The sequence below is a fragment of the Pithys albifrons genome, chromosome 6, assembly GCF_047495875.1.
Source record: "Pithys albifrons albifrons isolate INPA30051 chromosome 6, PitAlb_v1, whole genome shotgun sequence".
In the NCBI taxonomy this organism is placed as follows: Eukaryota; Metazoa; Chordata; class Aves; order Passeriformes; family Thamnophilidae; genus Pithys; species Pithys albifrons.
In genome coordinates this window covers 49,508,321-49,530,807 of record NC_092463.1, presented here as the reverse complement: position 1 = coordinate 49,530,807, position 22,487 = coordinate 49,508,321, and the positions used below count along the sequence as shown (strand labels likewise).

At 38.8% G+C, this 22,487-nt stretch overlaps 1 protein-coding gene across 1 annotated transcript in view; it reads left to right on the top strand.

Moving 5' to 3' along the window:
- TRPM5 (transient receptor potential cation channel subfamily M member 5) overlaps window positions 1-22,487 on the top strand; it is a 36,361-nt gene that overhangs the window by 3,959 nt on the left and 9,915 nt on the right. Inside the window, exons 4-17 of the mRNA XM_071558807.1 lie at window positions 2,104-2,284; window positions 4,720-4,784; window positions 6,301-6,492; window positions 7,787-7,889; window positions 8,749-8,867; window positions 9,513-9,860; window positions 12,119-12,250; window positions 13,513-13,636; window positions 15,673-15,818; window positions 16,551-16,663; window positions 18,058-18,153; window positions 20,493-20,751; window positions 21,550-21,668; window positions 22,188-22,320. Coding sequence (XP_071414908.1) covers window positions 2,104-2,284; window positions 4,720-4,784; window positions 6,301-6,492; window positions 7,787-7,889; window positions 8,749-8,867; window positions 9,513-9,860; window positions 12,119-12,250; window positions 13,513-13,636; window positions 15,673-15,818; window positions 16,551-16,663; window positions 18,058-18,153; window positions 20,493-20,751; window positions 21,550-21,668; window positions 22,188-22,320 — 2,130 coding nt within the window. The remainder of the gene's footprint in view (window positions 1-2,103; window positions 2,285-4,719; window positions 4,785-6,300; window positions 6,493-7,786; window positions 7,890-8,748; window positions 8,868-9,512; window positions 9,861-12,118; window positions 12,251-13,512; window positions 13,637-15,672; window positions 15,819-16,550; window positions 16,664-18,057; window positions 18,154-20,492; window positions 20,752-21,549; window positions 21,669-22,187; window positions 22,321-22,487) is intronic.

Here is a 22,487-nt window from a genome sequence, read left to right as displayed (position 1 = left end):
AAGTTGCTTTTGCAAATGCAAATGTTTCACCTCCCTCTTATGTTAAGTGATCAAAACACATCTGCATCTTTCTCAATCAGCACCTCAAAAACAAGTTCACTGGTCTTTTTATTGCACTAGATTTTCTCTCCCTTAACTAAAGCCCAAATTCTTTGTCAAGGAATATTTTGTAAAGAGCATTCCTGACCCTGTGACTTCTGGCATAGCATCCACCAAAAACATTTTGGATTTTAGTCAGTAACTTCAAAACAAAGGAACTGCAGACAGGGATGTTGATTTAAACCCAAGTCTCTTTATACTTGGCAATAACACAAGCAGCTTGTTGTATAAAATAGAGCTAACAATCCCCACTAGCGAGGAGAAAAACAAGCCCTGAAATCAGTGGATCACTCCGAACTCTTCTGTGCTAATGGTATGCTTTAAACATCCTTGAAAGATCACTTCCTCATTTTCAGAGAATAAATAGGAAAATCCCCAGGGCCCTTTTTCAATTGTTTGTTGTGCCTCTGGGTCCTGGTCAAAGGTCAGATCTTGGGTGACTAGGCTTAATGTTACATGGCAGCAGAATCTAGGCACACCCTCTGTCTAAACAAAATCTGCAGGAAATTAATTGTATCAAGAAACTTTCCCCAACAAACGAGAGGCAGAGAGAAGGAGGTAAAAGAAATTTGTGACACTTGCTGTTTGTAAAGGACATGCAAGTTTACTGCTGTTTTTCCTGGAATAGCCTGTGATTTTCCTATTCTTCCCAGAGCTGCTGACAAGGAAAGAAACCATAGGAACATGGCTGATAATAGCCCTTTTCACCTTGCTTTGAAGGAGAGAGATCTCTCCGGTTTGACTGTATGCAGCTTCATTTCAGAAAGTGACATAGGGGCATGTTATGTATGCACAACATGAAGGAGCTTGTCCTCTGGGTTGCTTCATGTTTTTATGCGTCAGTAGTGCTGCTATGAGCTCCTTCACTGCCTCTGCAGCATCATGCTTAGTCTTGTCTGTGGAGAACATGGATAACTTCTGGGTTGGACTTCCCCCAGCATTCAATTGGGCACTCACTCCTCCTATCAGACACTGCCAACAGCTGAGATTAAGGAAGGCTCTACAAAAGACCTGAATGTAAATCTCTCTGTCATACCTTAACGACAACCAGGTTACTTGTGCAGTTGCACTTCTATGTCTCAAAAGGATTTAACACCTGTTTGTGTCCACACAATTATGGTGAGCAAAATGCAATACACAGTCACAATAGTCAAGCTGACAGTCTGAGTTTGCTCATCAACTCAAAGGCTGTAGGAATTGGAAAACAGGCATCACAGAACGAAATGCAGATTTTTAAACAGTTCTTCTAATTTGTCTTACTAGCAAGAGGACAGTGATTACGAAAATGGAAAATATTAACCAAGCATTTACACCATGGAAAACGTGTGTGTATGGAAGACCATATGTAGTGCAATCCCTAGAACAAAAGACTGTGACAGGGGTTCTGTTTTACTTAGACTGATTTTATGCAAAAAATCACTAATAAATAATTTAAAGATAGAATACCTCTCACCCAAAATAAAAGATAAGAAGATCTGTCACTCGGTCTTTTAGAACACAATTTCCAAACGGAGAATAACCATTAGACTTAATTTAACCCTGCCAATTAAGTAAAGCTGCATTTTAATTGCTATGGACATAGAGCAAGCTAACTTATCTAGTGGCCAAAACATGGACAAAATGCTACTGAAACAAATAGGTTTGCCCTTCTTTACACCAGCTGAGGCTTTACAGCTCCATCCACAATTATGAAGTCTTATGGCTCCTTTCCATCTGTCCAACAAACATGTCCAAAACCTACAATCCTGACGTGGTGATTGATGTTCCTATACTTTGCAAAGGCCAAGAGGAAACTTCAGGGACTTCAGCTATCAATCCTCTCAAATCCAGCCCCTTTCAGAAGGAACACATTCTTCTTCTCTACCCTTTTTCAAGAGTCTTTTCAAGTGTCTGACAGGTGATGTGGTATGTCAGGGTGAAGACAGCACAGAAATCGAGATTAAACATATTAAAACATGGACCTGGTTTTGCAGAGAACACTAACATCTCTCCTCCTCTCTTTAGAATGAAAGTCTTGTACACTACCAATCAGATGATAATATTCAAGGCCCACCATATTCCTTGGACCACAACCATTCCCATTTTATTTTGGTGGACGATGTAACACCAGATGAGCCAGATGGAACCATTAAGCTACGTTTGACCTTGGAAAAGCATATTTCAGAACAGCGTACTGGATATGGCGGTAAGTAGGTTCTATACAGGCATGCTAACTTGAATAATACTGATATTACAGTGATACTTATGGGCCCCTGGCCTTATCAAAGGCAAGTCCAATTCTCAAGTTGGACAATTGCGTCCATAGGCAAGATCAAGTAAACACATTTGTCATTATGTAAGAGCGAGTACTTTGGTAACTTCTGAAGCTGAGAAAGCTGATCCTTGAACCAAAAATCTGGACTTTTCTTCCATCTCCTTAAATGTAGCTCAAAGCTGATCTTCAAAGCATAGCTCAAATTTCCTTAAACACAACAAATGGAAAATATATCCAGCTTCAAGTGCCTTAACCAGTGGTTCGAAGAGATTGATATTCATTGTTTCATACTTTCATCTCCTCTCACACACAAAGTCTTGAATTGCTCCCACACTGGAAGAAAAGACTTGTTCCAAAGCCCTCTGAAATCTTTTAAGCCATATTTATTTCAGGATAAAATGCTATCCTGGGTAAACACCATAGCAACTAATGCCCATCTGAATCTATGTGACCTTTGTTTATAATAAGAACTGAGTGTTGGGCAGGTCTACTACTGCTGTTTGTGGAAAGAATTCAGTTGTAGAGCTAATATGATTACTTTTACCTTTCCTTTGCTTCTGTAATACTTGCAGTGCTAGCACAGCTGAACCAGAAGGGAGAGCTCACTTATTCATAGTTGCATGCATTCAATGTATTCTATTACACAACCCGTAGTATGGTTGCACAGATGTACCTGAGAGCATGAATGCACCTGAAGAATGCTTACATGGTGACTCATACAGGAAAGGCAACAGGTGGGCTGTAAGGGTAGGCTGAGGCTGCCGCGCTGAGAATTACAAAGTAGCTTCTTTCTGCTTGCAAACCAAATCTGATTGAACAGATCTCAGTGGAACAATATTCTGTCAAAGAATGCTGATTCATATGACAAGTATTTTGCTGGAATATACTGAAGTCAGTGATATCTTCTATAAACAAAATCCATGTAATTCATTTACGATCATTTATATACAAGCTGAGCAAAGCTATGTGACTTTACTGAAGTAAAACACTTTAATAAGGTCACACAGAATTTCTCTATTTTAGAAAACACCTAGAAGTCTTTTAGAGGCAATTTTTTATATATTGAATATTCTTTGCAATTAAAGACTTTCTACTTTCCCAGCATAAAGTCAGAATCCACCTGCCCCTTCTCTGGCTAAATTTTATCTAAATCTATGGTAAAAGAAGAATATTTGAAGTCTTAATCACACCTTGAGGAACCTGTAGTCACAGAGTTTACTCTTCAAAGAACATCACCTTAGAGAAGTATGACAGTGCTATCCCATTCACTAAAACAAATTAGGTTACTTGCCAATCATATCGTGGCTGCAGCTCAGTTCAACATTATCTCTGTAGGCATCCCACAAGAGACAGAACAAGTAGTAAGTGGCACTCTGCATGAGGTTCTAGGAGACCTACAAAGGGAAACATTAAAAAAATGTTTGGACCAAATGCCTTTTATCTTCCAGCTGAAAGACACTTTCATCTCATAATGCGGTTTTGAGCTCCTTCAGGCCAATCTGTAGTCACCTTTGGATTACAGACTTCAGTAGTTACAGTATAAACCCTCTAAAAATACATGGGTCCCTGTGGAAGGATGGCTTAGGACAGGGATGCTGATATAATTTCTGCCCCTACTGCCATGATATGTTAAATACTTTATTAGCATTTCTTTTAAAAGTATCCGATTATGTTGTTATTAATCATCACACTAGACTGTGCTGAATGAAATTTTAAGCTGTTTAAGCAGAATAACAGAGTATATGGCTACTATCAAATCATATCTGACTCATCTCACCCTAGCCAGTCTACACAGTCAGCCTCTTCATGTTCTTAAATCCTCCTTTTATAAGGCTTTCCTCCTGGATTCCACTACACCTTTCAGCACGTGCGAGGCACATACATAACACTGGGGACAAACTGACAGCTTTCCACTTCTAACTATCCCTTAATGTAAACAGTAGCTGTCTCTGAAAACATAACCATCTTGTTCGCACCGAATGCAGCTCCATTACTCCATAACCTGATAGCCTTGCAGTAAAATAATAACTTCAGAATTCAACAGTGGTAGGACACACAGAGGTGCCAAAATCCATACTGTGCAGCTGAGGTGTACTAAGGTAAGAACAGTCTGGACTGTTTACTAGGGATCACACAAGACATCCAAGGCAAAGGTGCCTTCATCCTGAATCTCAGACCATGACCCTATCTGACAGGTTATTATTGTCTTCCTTTTCTGCTTGCTTCTGCAATTGCCTGCGTTCTGCATGTTTGTGTAGGCACCCAAACAGCACATAAGAAGAGCAGTATTTTTGAGGGGTCAACAAAACTGCAATAGCTTTGTGAAAGCTGTTAACTTCTTAAAAATTAAACCATCTGTTTCACAGGAACGGGTAGCATTGAGATCCCTGTGCTTTGCTTACTGGTAAATGGAGGACCGGGAACACTTGAGGTAAGAAGCTGTTTTCAGCTTTAGAAAAATAAATTACCTGGTGCCAAGTAATTAATGGAAATTTGGCTGGATGACAAACACATATATTGACACTTTACGTAAAGTCAAATTCCATATCTATACACCATTAAGAACTGAGTTCTGTTAATATTAAATTTGCCAGTATTTGTTCGGGAGAAATACTTCCTTCTGAATAAGCACTAGCTGATCATTAAGTCTTCCATTGCCAGCTTGTACACTGGGAAAAAAGAACCCAAAACCAAAACAAACCCACACAAGCCAGCTCCAGATCTAGTGAAACAGAAATATTGGCTATTACTTGGGAACACATACAAAAAAAAGAGTCCAGCAACAATGAGACAACTGTCTGTCTGTCCCAGAGCTCAGAGAAAGTACAAGACCAGGTTTGCTAGACATGCCTTTTAAAATGATAGTGTCCTAGTCCCACTGAGCAAAAGTACATTGTACAATAGAAGACTTGAATGTTGTCTGCTAACAATCCCAAATCTTCTTCAGTGAAGGATCAGTTTGGATTTTTTTCCTGAGTAATTCTACAACTTAAAGAACCTGTTAGCAAGGAGATAATCTTTGATTTCTGCTTTACTTTTTAAAAAAATAATATTCTCAGAGTACAGTACCTTTAAAGAGACATAATTTAACCATAATTTAAAGTTTCTAAGTGATGAGACTGTACCATGCAAGCTGGTAACCTCTTTCAGAATAGTGACTCATTTCTGATGATGTTTTCTTGTTTCAGTCTCCAATCTCTGTATCTCATCATAAGTTTATGAGCTGGGCTAAAACACAGTCTGGTATTACAAATCTCCCTGTTTAAACTAGAATTATGTCACCTCTTGAGCTTTCTTTCTAGAAGCTAAATATTGCAGTGTTTCCTATATCTTTGGTTTAGAAAAATCACATATTACAACATATAAGTCCTCTGTTCAAAGTTTTAGAGAACAACTTGACTTGGAAACCAAAGGTGACTGGCTGGAGCTACTGGGAATGTGCTGGGAATGAATAACCAGTCACATTTTTTAAATATAATTTTTAAAAATACAAATTGCACAATAAACACCAAAGACTACAACAGTTTTATAAAACTTAAAAAACACTTAACACCAAAGTTAGAGAAAAAACCCTGCACTACAATTGAATGAACATAGTCTTGCATAACTGCAGAGTTCCTTATTTTCAGAACATATTGCCAGGTTTAGACAGAAAAAAAGGCTACACCAAAAAGCCTGAAAAACAAAAGTCAAGGTCAAAGAAATGTTATGCATTGCTGTCCAGATCAGGTTGCTTAGCTACTTAGCAGATATGTCATGAAAAGAAACATAGTCAAGGGCCTATACTAGGATGACCTGCTACAGAATCCAAAAAATCATATTAGCTTAGAGGAATCTGGACCGATTCCATAGTGTATCTGGTTTAGGAACACATTTATTCCTAGTTTCCTAGAAGTCCTTTTATCTTTTCATATATGAATTCTAAAAATGTACTTTTTAAACTACAGAAAATTTCCAGCGGTTTGGAAAATTCTGCTCCCTGGCTTATCTTAGCAGGGTCTGGAGGTACAGCTGACATCTTAGCTGCGTTCATGAAAGACCCACAGTTTATCACGTCAGAAGCTGTCGAAAAGCAATTTAAGGAGAAATTCCCTGCAAAAAGCTTCTTGTGGAAGGACATTCTTCAGTGGACATTAACAGTGAGCGCTCCTAACATTTGTAGCTTTGGTAGCCCATTCACTACAGGTCTGGCAAGAGATTGCTCAGAAGTTTTGGGTACTCCAGTGCTTTGACACTGGTGTTACAGGTCACCTTTCTAACATTAAAATCAAGTGCTCATTTTATCATGCAAACTATTTTGTTTTCTGACTGATTCAGCTGAACACTTAGGGCTCTGTCTTTCCTCAGTTATTTCCTCAAGTAACAGCCAGCACCCAGGAACCCCACAGCCCTTCTGTAGGACATGAAGTATTATTTATATCCACAGCTGTGGAACTTGTGCAGCTGTGAGAGAAGAAACCTAATTGATGATTACAGCTGTTAAATGGAAACTTAGCTGTGGATAAGCATGAATAAACAGAATGGAGCATGTTTAGATTTATCCTATCTATTGTCAGTTGCTTGTTCTTAAAGTATTATTGTTCTTAAAAAGGAAAGATGAAAGAAATTCACAAATCTTCCTTACTCATTGTCTTGAGGTACACTTGCTGGATTTAAGCCATTATGCATACGCCTTTTAGAAGAAAAAAAAAACCACTTTAAGATTGTCTATATGTGAAGACTGAAGAGCACTGTGTGCCTCTGAGATAAACCGAATCCACCTGACCCGGTCCACTACTTATTTTTTGCAGTCCCTGCTGTAATCCTTATCTTTAAAAGTTCCACATACTAATTCCATTAGGAAGAACTTTGTCAGATTACTAACAAAAGAGGATGAAAGGCATATAGAAGCAATATTGCCAGTCTCTAACAAAGTCTCAGTGCAGCTGCACTGCAAAAAAGAAAACTCAATAAATATACAAGCAGAAGGAATGACTACTGTATATATCAATATTTGAGGACTGTTACTCAAAGGAGAGTTAGAGACTAGGCTTTTAAATAAACAACTCTGACAGCAAAACTTAAATGTCAAAGCAGGATGAGGTAAAATGAAACTAGTGGTATGCTGGCTATAGCATGACTATGAGTCAAATAAGAATGTGAGTTAAGCAAGGATCTTTTAATTAAAGCACTGCTCTGGTCCTCAGGATATCCAAATTCTATTCCTCCTATCCTGCTAGGTGACTTTGGAAAAGGCAGTAACTCCCTTCTTGCCTGAGGGTTTACTTATATATGTGGTAAACTAAAAATGTTTGTCTTCTTGCCAAACCTGTTTTACAATTAGAACATAAGTTTTTGGGAAATACTACATGGGTGATCTCCACTGGGCTCTTGGGCACTAACGTGAAGCAGTAAGACAATGTGCAAAATTACTTTTGTTTCAACTTCCAATAGATTCAGAACATTATTTCACACCAGCATCTTCTAACTCTGCACAACTTTGAGCAAGAAGGTTCAGAAGAACTAGACACAGTCATTTTAAAAGCTTTAGTAAAAGGTAAGAGCAATAAACACAGCTCAGTGTAATGCTTGTCTTATTTGTCTTTCTGTGCAATAAATATTTTTTTTCCAGTGCAAGTTCAGTTGGCTGTTGGATCAGATTTCATTTCTGATACACTGTTCTTTTGTTTGTTTATTGACAAATTAACTGTGGCAGTTACCATAGCTCTTGTAACCTTGCTTTAAATTACTGTTTGCTTTTTAATCTCAAGCTATTGTGTAGTACTAATTTAATCGCTTCTTTCTTTCAACACTTGCTTCTCTTAGTAGTAGAGGTTACAGAAGAACTGAAATATACGGGAGAAGTATATTATTCAGGTTATAAGTCATTAAAAAAACCAGCAAGAAAACAAAACCCACAACCACAAGCAGAACAGAACTGCCTTGGTTTCAGAAACAATCCATTTCTCCTATAAGAAATCTCCTCTGTATTTTCTGGAAGAAGACATTACTTGTGTTGCCACGTATTTCAGCTTCTGTTAACTTAATGGTTTGTGTTAGCCTAAATTTAGCAGGAGCGGGGGGAAAGACATTCTATTGCTAATGTGCTAATTGAAGCAAGGCAAAACCAGAGGACAGTCCTGTCTCCTGCTTTCTGCAGGACGTGGTCCCTCTTAAAATCCAACAGCCATTTCAACTTAATGGTTTAATAGAGAATTCTGCAAGAAAAAAATATTATTTTTGAATATAGCATTTCTAATTTAGGAAAACACTCCTGTGAAGAGGTCCTGGTTAAGCAACCCACAGATTTGTGATAGCTGAAGGAAACTTGTATTGCTAATCCAAGTATCAATATTATGTTATATTAAACATAAGTGTAAAGTACTGAGTTTATTTGCATTTTCTATTTTTGCCAGCCTGTAAAAGTCAGAGTCAGGAGGCTCAGGAATATCTGGATGAACTGAAGTTGGCAGTGGCCTGGAATAGAGTCGACATTGCTAAAAGTGAAATATTCAGTGGTGACGTGGAGTGGAAGGTACCAGGTTTTATGGTTTTAGAGAACAATTGGTGTGTAGTCCAATGTGTATAGGACACTGGAACATCCCAAAAGATGGCTTCAGTTTTTAACACCACCTTGCTCTGCACTCCACAAAGAGCTGGGCAGCAATAGAATGCTTCCTGAGGCTGTTTGTCTTTTGGGTTCCCTATAAGATAACAGCTCAAGACAGAGGAATAATTCAGTGGTCATGATCTCTTTCTTGAGCTCTTTGAGGGCAAGCACCTTTCTCCCCTTCTGTATAGGATTTTAAAGCAAATAAACCAAAGCTTACAAAGCACAAAAAAGAGGCAGATATTACTGTTAGAAGGTGGTAGGAATAATGTCACTGTTTTCAACTTCTGTATAAATACCCAGTGCAGTGGAGACCTAACGTCACCACAAGTCCTACAGCAGGCTATTTGTGTTGTTGTTTTAATATTAATGCTTACACAGACATTTTGTCACAGAGAAATTAAGAGAGTTCTACCTCTTTCTCATTGTACCCACTGTTGACCTAGTGGAATACCAAATGTGCATGTCTTCATATTAAATCTTAACTCTCTTTTCATCCATCCATGATTAACTCCAAAAACTTTCTTGTTTGTTTTTGTTTGGTTTTTTTTTCTCCCTTCATCAATCTAGTCCTGTGACTTGGAGGAAATGATGATGGATGCTCTGGTCAATGACAAGCCAGAATTTGTAAAATTATTTATTGACAACGGGGCTAACATATTTGAATTCCTGACCTACAGTCGTCTGCAGCGACTCTACTGTTCCATTTCTCAGAAGTGTCTCCTCTATGAACTTCTCCTGAAGAAGCATGAAGAAAACAAGCTTACCTTGGCAGGCCTCACTAGTCAACAGCAAAATGAGCAGGAGATCTGCCCACTCTTCACTCTCAGTGAGGTTTCTAAAGTTCTCAAGGATTTTCTTCATGATGCATGCAGAGGTTTCTATCAAGACCTCAGATATGGAGGCAAGAAACAATCTGTGAGTGACAACTTTGCATTGTAGTTCTGCTCCACTCCAATTTACAGTTTGAACAATTTTAACTAGGTCTGGCCTTTGGGTGTCAGGCAGGGAAGCAAAGGGAAGATGACAGAATAGTCACTTCAGTCTCTCATTCTTTTTTTCAGCATTATTATCACATTTTAAATGGCTTGATCTTTTTAATATCACAATTAAAAAGGAAAGGAAAATAATTTCTAAGATAGACTGTGGTTCCTCTTTCTCCCCTGCTGCATGTGGGGTTTTATGCAAGGGTTTTCTGTACTACTGAACTACTGATAAGATATGGGCTTTCTTTCACAATCTGCAGAGGCCCCTGTATTTCGTGCTCTCAGTTTTTATTACTCATGAAGATAATCTGCATTTTTCATACAGAACTTCAAGCCAAAATATTTGAAAGGCAGTATTTTCTAGGAGAAAGAAAAGCAGACAATGGACATTTTCAAACCCAGGTCTGAAGATGGTAATCTTTTACATGAAACTATTCCCAGATTTATACTGTGTACAAGTGCACTGGATACTCAACAATAGGCAGTATATGATACTTTCCTTCAGATCATTATAGTCTTGCTACTGAGTGGCATAACACACAGCAAGGAGTAAGAATGTTTGTGTGAAGTGGCCCTGGCAAGCATACTGGCCAACATGTGACAAGGACAACATGTGATGGGTATGTCTGTGGAATATCTATAGTCCACAACTGTGTGATAGATATATTTTTTGCATTTTGACAGTGTACTTAACATTGAAACACATAAGTACCAAAGTTCTTGAAAAAGCATTGAAACTAAGTTTGGATGCATGATTTCAAAACAAAGACATATAGAGAAATTCCATTAAGGTTCAGTTTTAGAAAAACTAAACAATTAAGCCATTTGCCAAGTTCTAATTCCATTTAAAACTGTTAAAACTAAAATCTATTTAAAACCAAATAAGAAATAAATTCTCAGTAAAGAACTTAAATCACTTTTGTTTTGATAAAGTTTAGCTAAATATTTAGTAGTATGAAAAGCTAAGCTTGAGTCTAGTAAGGGTTTCTTCATTCTCAAGGACAGCCAATTTGGGACAACACCTCTGAAGTCATTAAGCAGACTCCAGACTTACAAATTTTACAGAAGTAAAAATTTGCCCCAAAATCTCACTTACCTTCCTGGCATTTGGCAGTAAGTGAGCTAAAGCCAAGAGTTGTAAATAATGCCCAATTCAGATACCAGATCATTACATTTACTAGATTTTTTTCCTTTATAAGCTTCTTCCCATGGCTGCTTCCTAACAGTGGCTCAATCCCACTATCGTTGGCAACAGGACTGGGATACCAGTGTCACTGCTGATAAATCATGTGTCCTGTTTCAAGTAAGGAAGTAAGGTTACAAAGACAGACAAGACTTTTAGAATATCTTTGTCACCTGCAAGGTTTTCAGTGCAATTCAATTTATTAAATTACTCACTACAAAGTGAAGAAACCCACCCCAAGACCTCCCAAAAATTCCATTAAAATAAATTTGAGCAGAGCCCCATAATTTAAATTATTACAAACTATATTCTCACATAAACCTTGTCTTATTAAGACTAAATCTACTCTGGCTGCTTCTAATTAACACAATAGATATAAAGGCAGTTTTAAAATATACTTAAAGCTCAGAACTTGACCTAAGTGGCTTCACTTCCTCTGGACAATTTTTTATCAAGTGATAAAAAGGAATGAGCAGGGAGCTTAAACTGCTCCCTGCACAAGGGAAAGTTTCCTCAAAGGAAAGACTAAAAAGGTGTATTGACATACTCTCTTTTTGTGCTGTACAGGGCTGAGGCAAGATTTATTTCCCTTGAAATAAAATGCCTTTTGTTCCCTTTTCACTGAAACCATGTCCTCTGTGGCAGTCAAGCAGAGTCCAATATAATTGAAGGCAAACTCAGATTAGTTTATCACAAGTTTGTCTTGTATAATATTACACACCAGCAGTGAAGCTCCAGCCTTAATAAAGTCAATGAGAACTTTACCATTAGCTTCAATGGAGTCACCATTTCATCCAGAATGTTCTCACACATATTGAGTTATATCAGGAGCACAAGGATCCTTTGACTCAGTATAGAATGAGCTATTACCTTTTAGTCCTACAGAAAAGAAAAAAAAAATCAGAAGAATATGAAGTAGCTGGCAAGGCCAAGAGCAGCTTAGATCATGTCATTTGCATGGGATGAGGCTGCAAAGCACGTTTTAATTTCTACAAACCATATTCCAGGATAAAATGAATACAAAGCGATTCCCTGGGCCCTTGGATATGAACCAGAAAAGCGAAAACCCTTGGAGGGATTTGTTTGTGTGGGCAGTACTTCAAAACCGGCACAAGATGGCAAACTATTTCTGGGCTATGGTAAGCTTTGAGCTGTAGCTGCTACAGATGAAACATTGGCATATTTCAAGTTTACGAGATGTTTTTTCACTAAGCCTTGCAGCTCTGATGACAGATAGGATTGTGTCCAAAATACGAGAGATGGCATTTATAGGGCACTCCATCTCCGCCTGGCTGATGCCACTGGGGGCAGAGGGCAGCAGGGAGGGCAGGAGGGACAGCAGGGCAGCCGCAGGTGTAGAACAGCACAGCCCAAACCTCTGCCTGCCCTCCCCTTCTCTGCTTCTGATGACTCACCACTCTCAGTCACAGGTTTTGTGCCTTCTACAACAGGCCAATTGTTTGGGTTCGAGCATGATGGGAAGGAAGACGGTGCAATGAAGTGTCCTTGGCTTACGTGCTCTGTGTGTGGGGAACAACAGCATCACACTCTCAAAGGCTGGCATAATTGGCTGCTGTTTCACAGTCCTCCACAACCGAGGCCCTGTCCCCTGCATCTGGGAGCCTCCCTGCCCCCACTGAGCAAGCAGCTATTGGGCTCCATCCCTGACTTCCAGAGGAGTGCATCTGGCACGGAGGAGTCATGGGGAGGCGCAGACTGCAGCACAGCAGTTCAGGCTGCGAGTGTGTGCGTGTGCATCAGCACCTTGCAGGGCTCATGTTTGTGGAGCCCTGTGACCAGGAGGCACGTCTCTGCTCTGTGCCACTGTTGTGCCTCTGCCAGTTATGCTCCCTCCTTTCTCCTACATCCTTAAGCAGGGTCTCACCACAGCCATGCTGGAGGTATCTTAGCACTGTGAGACTGTACTGCTCTATTTCCATAGCACATTATTCTCCTTTCTAGTCTTTGACTGCCACCCCAAATCAGGTCTCTCTAAAGGCCTGGACTCAGAAGTCTCCAGCCCTACAAGGCACAAGAACTACCAATACAGAATCATAGAGTGTTTGGGGTTGGAAGTGACCTTCAAAGATCATCCAATTCCAACCTCCCTGCCATGGGCACTCCCACTAGACCAGTTTGCTCAATGCCCCATACAACCTGGCCTTGTACACTGCTAGGGATAGGGCATCCACATTATGTGGTTTTCAATTCTCAATCATCGTAACTCTCATTTCAATCAATATTCTGACTTTCCAATATGTATTTGAGGGGAGATTTTTCTTGAAAGGGGAGATGTGCATGAAATTTTTGTTGCAATTAGATGTGTTCCTTAGTGGAGTTTCCCCCATTTAGAAATACCCTCCTGTGGAGGGTGACAACAACAGCCCTTTCAATTCTACAGGGCCAGGAGGGTGTAGCTTCAGCTCTGGCAGCCTGCAAGATCCTTAAAGAGATGTCCCGCCTGGAGACAGAGACCAAAGCAGCCTGTATAATGAAAGAGGCCAAGTATGAGCAGCTTGCTGTTGGTAAGTAACCTTTTGAATGGCATAGAAAATTTAAGAAGTAACCGCCATTGGAAGCCAAGAAAGTGAAAAAAATACTGTCTGAGTGTTAAAAGGTCAACTTTATGAATAATTTAACAGCCTTTCAGCACAGGCAGTCCCACATATTGAGATACCACAGAAAGACTTAAAACTCAATTATTTGGGGAAAATCAGTGTTCCAAGACTGGCCCCTGCGATGTATGGAAGAAATTACTCTCCTGCTGCTTGCTGGTATTTTAAGTTTCTGATATTAGTACAAAGTGCGTTACAGTGATATGGAAGATAGAGTAACCAAAACACTTCAAGGCTCACAGAAGTCTGGTTTCCCTGCAATATCAAGCTTGCTCTGTAAGGGCCACTAAAGCAACAAGTTTTAAGGTTTGTCATTGCTGCTAAAAATAATTTGAGATTTCCTCACCCAGAAGAGCGCTAACTGCACTGCAAACTGCAGTGAGGCTCAGACTGGTTTTGCAGCAGATGAGCTCCCCCTCCCAACAGCAGTAAAGCATCCAGGCATCTGCAATGCCTGAACATTGAGCCCTCTCCCCTTTGCCTGGTTTAGAAATAGATGTCTGCACACAAGCTTCTCTGCTGATCTGACTTGAGTCCAGCTCATACCTGAAGGTAGAACTGCCATGAACAGAGGGGTTTACGATATGCCACACATTGAAACAAGTGAAGAGGCTGCTCTCCCTTAAAGCTTGTACATCAAGCACTGAAGGCTCATGCAGGCATTGCTACATTATTTATACACAGATCACATTTTCCCTTATTGTTACAGGGCCATTATTATTGACAAAAATTACAAATCAGATTCTTGTATAATCACAGGAATCAAGTAATTTAGTCATGGAATTACAGGGCCTAATCCAATACAAAGAAGTCTGCTCCTTGGCTTTGATAAGTATTAGATCAGATCCTCAGTTTTAATTTATGGCCAGGATAACACTGTGAATACTACATAAAGCAAACTTTCTTTAAGAATGATAAATACCACATCAACTACAAAAGATGTCTGTATATCAGCTTATTTTAAGGGTACTTGATCCTTTCTGCAGCCCTCATAATGTAACAAGGTGTAGGCCGGCTTAGGAAAGGTACTGAAATAATCAAGTGAATCAGTAGAATGAAGCAGACACAAGAAGTCAGATCTTGCCTAATGAGAAAATCTTGGGGTTTTTTGAACTGTTTATCCTAGTTTCTAAGCTCCAGGACTGGTTTCTCTGAAAAGAACTATGCCATAACACTCTACCAAGTCAAATATTATTTCATGTCAAATAGCTCTGTCTCAAAATCAAGGATTGGTTGTCTACAAGCCAAAGCTGAGCTGCTCCTTTTATTTAGTCTCGAAAGTGGAGACAGCATCACAACTCATCCTTCAAAGTGTAAGAGGATCACCCAAGAGATACAGTTTTGCTTGATACTACCTAAAGCTCCACAAGAAGCAGCTATAGATGAGGGGCTGTAGCAAATACTGACATGTTTCCAAGAAGTTGCTGATGCTGTCTACAGAAGAAAGAAAAATTTCTCTTCAGATCAACAAATAATAAGAAAACCAAGTAATCAACCAACCAAAACCAAAACCTGTCATGTCAGAGGCCTCATGCTGAGAAGGGAGCATGCAGATAGTAAGAGGTAAAAGGAAAGTACTGAGAGAATGAGAAATTTACTTTTTTTTTAAATAGTGTCATTTTTAAAATTACAGTGATTTTTTCACCAAGGCAGTTCTGTTTCATCTGCCCTCTTCCCCAACACATGTACAAACACACATAAAGCCATAGTAAGTTATTCTTGTGTCCAGCATCCTTCCTCTCTCCCTCACACCTCCTCTTAGTTCTCTCAAGCTCTTTTCAATTACTTCAGCCTCGAAGACTCTTGTGTACTAAGAAGCAAATGGCAGTGCTCATGGTTTGCTGCCACTGTGCTGCATCCTATACACATTGCCCTCTTGCCTGACCTTATTTTTTTTTTCTTTTAAATTACGAGATCTGCTTGTCTGTTTTTCCTTCATTTGGTAGAACTGTTCAGTGAATGCTATTACAACAGTGAGGAGAGAGCATTTGCTCTGTTGGTGAGGAAAAATCAGTACTGGAGCAAAACCACCTGCCTTCAGCTGGCTACAGAAGCAGATGCAAAGTCTTTCTTTGCACATGATGGTGTCCAGGTAAGTTTTACATGCCCCAGGGGCCTTAAGTTGGACACAGAAGAGAACAACACAGCAACTGAACACCACCATGAAATGCATTCCCCTAAGAGCCACTCCTTGGAGAAGGGACTCCCCTCTCTCTCTAGCACCGTATGAAAAGGACATTATACCATATCCTTGCCAAAGCAACACAGTTCCCCCTTTCCAGTTGGCCCACAGACCAGTGTGCAGAGAAGGTTTAGCCTTTAATCCATCGTGTGCTTTTTGCTTTTTATTCCTTCCTTGCTCACAGAGAAGCATTGGAAAAGCACTATAAATCTGCCTGGGGCACGATGAAGCTGCTCCAAGATATGAGGTAACTCCTTGTTCAGATTCAAGAAAAAGCTTACTGAAAAAATTTAAATCACTATTCAGCTTTGGTCTCAGAACCTGAGTTGTCTCTGCATACACAAAGCTAAATGAAGAGTGATGCTGCTTTTAGCTCCCAGTGCTTGAGTTGCACTTTCTTAGTACTACAGATGTTACTTAATTCCATTTGATTTGCTGTTCTTTCCACTGGTCTCCTCTTAACTGTTTGCATGTTCAACATCTGCAGAAGGACGTGCAGAGTGCCTGTTTGCTCTGAAGGTGTGCCTGCTCTTGAGGTTTCCAGACCATTCACTGTTTTAGGACTCACAGAACATAGGTGCACTTCATCTGCAAGTATGGTTTTTTGGTGTTAAAGCCATCTCTTGTTTTATTGACTTTCAGGCCTTCCTGACAAAAATATGGTGGGGAGACATGTCTACAAGCACAGAGATCCTGAAGTTAATCTGTGGGTTCTGTTGTCCTTTCCTAATCTACACAAATTTAATAGCATTCAGGTATAAACATAACTATTTGGATGTGAGATATAAGTAACTGTTGAAAAATAAGCTATAAAAAGCAGTCAGACTCAGACTCCTTTAAGTGCTTAAAACAGTAATATCGCCTCAGAGTGTCAAAAAGACTGCACTGCTATTAACCAAACCAGTTTGCTATGAGACTCAGTGGTTTGTATGTCCTGTATTAGTGCCTGTTCTCATACTGAAAAGATCAATGCCGTGGGTTCCCATAGATCATTTCTATTTTGCACAGTACACAGAAAGGCCTGTTGGAATTCTGTAATCTCCAGATCTGCACAGTAATGTTTAGAATATTTCCCAGTATAGCACCATCAGTTTCTAGATTTGGAGATGACTGTTCAAACCTCTGTATCTTTTTGAGGGAAACAGCCATCACAGGGCAGTATTATCAGCCACAAGCCTTGATAACCATAACTCAAGCTTGAAAACACAGGACTGACATTAAATCAATTAAGATTTTCAAGGTAGTCTTCTGCAGGCATAGCTTTAGAGTCTGTAGTTTTCAGCTTGTTATTACAATGAAGATGACCAAATCTTCGATTTTCTTGGAAAGAAATCATATACAAATAAAAATAAAACCCCACCAAAAAAAAAAAAACACCACAGAAACTAATGAAAAAAAAAACCAACAGAAAAGAAAAAAAAGAGCAGCTAAGATGCTCAGACAGTCAGAAAAATCCAGGATCTGAAACTTTGAGAAAACCTCATAAAGTTCATAGGATCATAAACAAATCATCAGAACTGGCACTGTGGAATGACATGTTATTATGAAATACATGTTTCTTACCTGTTAAACTACATAAAAAGCAAGAGGAAAACTTATTTGGCATTGTTCACTTAAGACTTTCTTTCTGCCAGTATTACTAAAAATGACCATATTGGCTGCCAGATTCACAAATTCATTTACTGGGATATTTTGGCGAAGTTTTCATGGAAAGGCTTAAATTATGATTCATAATCAAAGTAATCCTTTCAAAATTTCCATTTCTTTGGCCTTCTTTACCTGTAAATGCAAGAACTGACTTGTTCCCTATTGCTTCAGGCATTTCCTCTCTTAATTGCTACTAAGAGTAACTAGGAATGGGGAGAATTGGACTATTGTCTTCTAAGACTGATTGAGGGGGTTATTTCTGCACAAATCATAAGTAATTTGAGGAAACTGAGCATCCTGCTTCATTTTTGTGAAGCATGCCAATTATCACTTCTCTAAATCTTGTGGGTGACTTCAGCCTTCTCCTTAAAAATAAAAAGAATTTGCAAAGGTAAGGATTATACATTATTTGATTGCTTCCCAGTGGAGCAAGTCCAAGATAAGTACATGCCAGCAGTTCTGTATTAATGCCAATTCAACTAATAAGTTTATTTCCTTACAGTGAGGAAAAACAATCAAAGAATGAGCCAGAACCATTAAGAGAGCTGGACAGTTTGGATACAGAGAGGACTCTGTTTTTTTCCAAGGAGGAGGATAGGTAAGTTTGAAACCATTAGTTAAGATAACTTTTATGACAACAGCCAAAGAACAGGACACTTCTTGTTGATTAGTGACCAGTTAATCTAAGGAGCAGCTGAAGGACCAAGACATCATTACTCCTCAGAAAGTGCTGTGCCCTTTGATTACCGCTGTCATTGCTGTCTGAAAGGAATATACAAAATAAACAGGAATATAGCACTGCTTTAAGGAAACACCATTTCATTTGTTCTGAACAGGCAATTTCTACAGAACAAGGGATCTGCCTAATACCTTGGGAATAAAATAGCATTTCCTGACATTCCCTTCAGCTCATGATGGCTGGTATACATTGGATTTTAGAAACTTGGCATATTACTGAGCTGAGCAGAAGGAAAGTTCTCAGCAAAATCTTATGTTGAGTGCATTGCTGCATACTTTCCTTCCAAGGTATACTTGCATGCATCTGTACCAGGGGGTGTTATATTGAGACAGCTTCTCACCATTCTAGTGCTCTTCATTTATATTTTAAAAGATAAGCCCTGAAGAACATTATGACTTAGAGAGAGCACCACACAAATCAGTGATTGAGCACAAAGATTTTGTCAGTTGCTCATGGCCACTCATAGATCTGTGATTCATAGATCTGAATCCCACCCTATACCTCTACTACACACACACTCATTGCCAAAACCTGGGAGACCACAAGGACTTAAGTCAGGATAAGTAGCTTTTGCTTGGAACAATGTCTGCTTAGTGGTTAAATAGTGCTAAATAGCCACTTGTATTAAGCTTTTCCATGATTGAAAGAGAACTTCAGAAATACATGAACACTGGTAGAGAGAGGAAGCATCATCTGCAGTATGAAGTCCTGGAACAAGTCAGAGTTATTACATTCTATTTTTACCTCTGGCATTTAACTGCTGGTATATTGGAGAAAATCGTTAGTTCTCTCTCTCTCCCTAACCTATAAAATAGGTGTAAAAGCATCTGCCTCTTGGGAGCTATTTGTAGGCAATATCATAAGGCACTTCCATATCCTGAGTGCAGCATGGTTTGGTCATTACATTGTGCATTCCAATTGCTATTATCTTAGCAATTTATTTTAACAAAGAGCTCTCTCCCTCCCAGATCTATTTCAGCATCTTACAGTAAAACTGCAATTATCTGTTTACGATATTAGTCTGTTACCATAGGAATGTATCTTATAATGTCATAAATTGAGAAATAGTACAGAATCAGGCACATAGAAAAGATTGGCTTTGAGGAGAATTTTTTCCTTGCAATAAATGTATTTAATAATTAGCAAGACTGTCAAAGGAAATTAAAAAGCAGTGAAGAATCATTGTTTATTTTCTGTGAGGTGAAATTGAAAGCATACCCTAGTGTGCATATCCTTTGCTGGAGATGACACCTCTCAGAGTCAGAATCACAAATTAAAGATCCAATAACATCCTTAGCTTACACAGGAGAGCATTTTTTGCGGAAACAAATCCTCACACTAAGATCAAATTGCTATCAGATACAGGGAACTTGCATTTTCTGCACAGGATAATTTCCATTGTCAATAGATACCACTTCATGTTCCAAAACACAGCAAAACAACTGTAGATTTACAGGTCAAATTTCTGTTTGATTACCAAAATACTTGCATAATTCCACAGTACTCAGAGACTTACCTTAATACACTATTTACGAGGTCAACTCCTTTTGCTAAAAGGCTTCTATATTGCTTTTTTTGCAACTTACTCTAATTGAATCCTAAAGGAGAAGATGGAAGTTGTGAAAAGGACTGAAGTATTCCTTCAGTAGTTCAGTCAAACTCCAGCAAAGACAGTCAAGAAATACATGCTTAGTATGATCCAGCACTTTGAGACGGGGTCAAAAGTTTAAAGTCACAATGACAACAAAAATTTCTGTATGCAAACACTGCAAGAAAATTTTAGAATCAAAATAATTAGGAACTGACTGACAAATGATATTGGCCATTTTCTTTTCTTTCCTATTATTTAGGATGATAAAGTGCAATTAGCTGACTTCCACCTCTCCTTGTGTATTTGCAGTGTTTGCAGTACATGCTGGAATACAATGAACTTTCAAATAAAATTAATACAACTAAACTAACAAGAATGTGCATTAAAGTCTGATGTGACTTCATTTTTCAAACCCTTCTTTTTGATTTGAAATATTTGTACTATGGTAATGTGATTGCTCTGACTTCTGCAGCCTTCCTGTTTGCCACCCCCAACATATACCTGTTCCTATCTTACAAGAAGCTTTATATAGAATAATACTGAGCCTATTCCCATGAACTGCTTCTAGGAAATTGATACCAAGCCTGTATTTTTTTTTTGCTTACAGAGGAAATGTTAAATTGGAAAAAGAGAACCCTTCTGAAAATACAGCATGGGCAACATTCATGTTTACCCGGTGGAGAAAATTCTGGAGTGCCCCTGTAACTGTATTTATGGGGAATGTTATAATGTACTTTGCTTTTCTGTTTCTATTTACTTATGTCCTTTTACTGGACTTTAAACCGCCTCCACCTGAGGGTCCATCTGTTAAAGAAATTATACTATACTTCTGGGTGTTTACCCTCGTTTTGGAAGAGATACGACAGGTGAGTGACCTACATCATTTAGCAAAAGCACAGCAATTTTTCCAAGAGATTTGCAATCTGTATAACTGTACAAGCTTGAAGATTTCAAGTGCCAGGTGCAGTTTTGCACAGGTGAACAGCACAGAACTTACCTTATCTGAAACATCTTACTGTTCTCCCAGAGCAAGTTCTTCCTCCAACATATAAACCTATAGCTTCATCTCTGTTTTTCCATCCTACTCCAGCCATAGCCAAGTCAAGTGGGCTGCCAAGATTCAGATATTCTTCACTCATAAAGTCACTTTCTGATTTCACTCCCCAGAAGTAGGTCCTCCCACCACAAATAACATAAGTTGGAAATTATATTCTACACCCGGAAACACAGCAGACAACTCTACATCTTTTTAAGAGATTCTTCCCCAGTGGGCATTGTTTAAAAATCAAGAAAAGCCCCATCCAACCTGGCCTTTCACACTTCCAAGGATGGGGCATCCACAACTTCCCTGGGCAACCTGTTCCATGCCTCATTGCCCTTACAGTAAGGAATTTCTTCTGTAAAAGAGTTAAATCAGGCCTCAAAAATTTTGAAGATCAATAGCACAAGAAAAAAAATATATTTTTCTTTTTCATCCAACTTTTGGGCTTTAAGACAGTAAACTGAGCTTATGTTTTCAAGTTTTGTTTCTCCTTATTACACTAGGAATTTTGGTTTGCTCCTTGCAATGAAAGAGGAAAAGGAAACAGGTATTATGTTAAAGCTCACAATGAAATAGTGAAACTAGAAACAGATCAATAGCAATGATTATTTCTCTTTTTCAGAGTTTCTATACAGATGAAGACACAAATTTAATGAAAAAATTTAAACTGTATGTGGAGGATAACTGGAATAAATGTGATATGGTGACCATCTTTCTCTTCATTATTGGGGTAACCTGCAGGTATGTATTTGCTCCATGTGATGTTGTCAGCATCAGTAGTAAGTACATCAGCTGATAGCAGAATCTCATGTGCATGTAAGGACAGGCTGTGACATATATTTTTACAAGCTTTGAGACATGGTTCTGCAATAGAAGCCTCTAAAATTCTGTGGAAATCATTAAAATTGCTCCAGAGACCACAAAAAGACATACTGATATATTCAAATACATGTACTGAAAAGTTCTGCTTTGTTTGTTTGTTTTTGGAAATCACTTTTACCCAAGGTATTTTTTTTTTATTTTTTAATAAATACCATTGAAGACAAGAGAGAGAGAACAGTGTTCCTCCGTCTTTTGGCTATTTCTCATTAATGTGCAAAGATTATGTTAGATTCCTCTTACAAGGCTTATGCAACCACCATCCTGAAGCACTTGCCTTTTCCTAAGTAGGCCATGCCTGGAACCTAAGTGTTAAATTTGAGAAAATGCTTCTCACCAGTACTTGTGGAAATCTGATATTTCATTTCATGTGTTCTGCAGGATGCTGAACTCAGCTTTTCAAGCTGGCCGTACCATACTTGCCATTGATTTTATGGTGTTTACACTTAGACTTATACATATTTTTGCAATTCACAAACAACTTGGACCGAAGATCATAATTGTGGAAAGGATGGTAAGAGTGCAGTCTCAGATAAATACTTGTCCTTCTAAGAAATGGAGAGTAGGAAATCTTCTCTTTAGAATGGAAAACAGTTTATATAATCTTTTTTTGCTTTTCTATTTTTAAGGCTTGCCAGTTTGCATATTCCCCTGAGTATTAGATGCAATGTTTGAAACAGA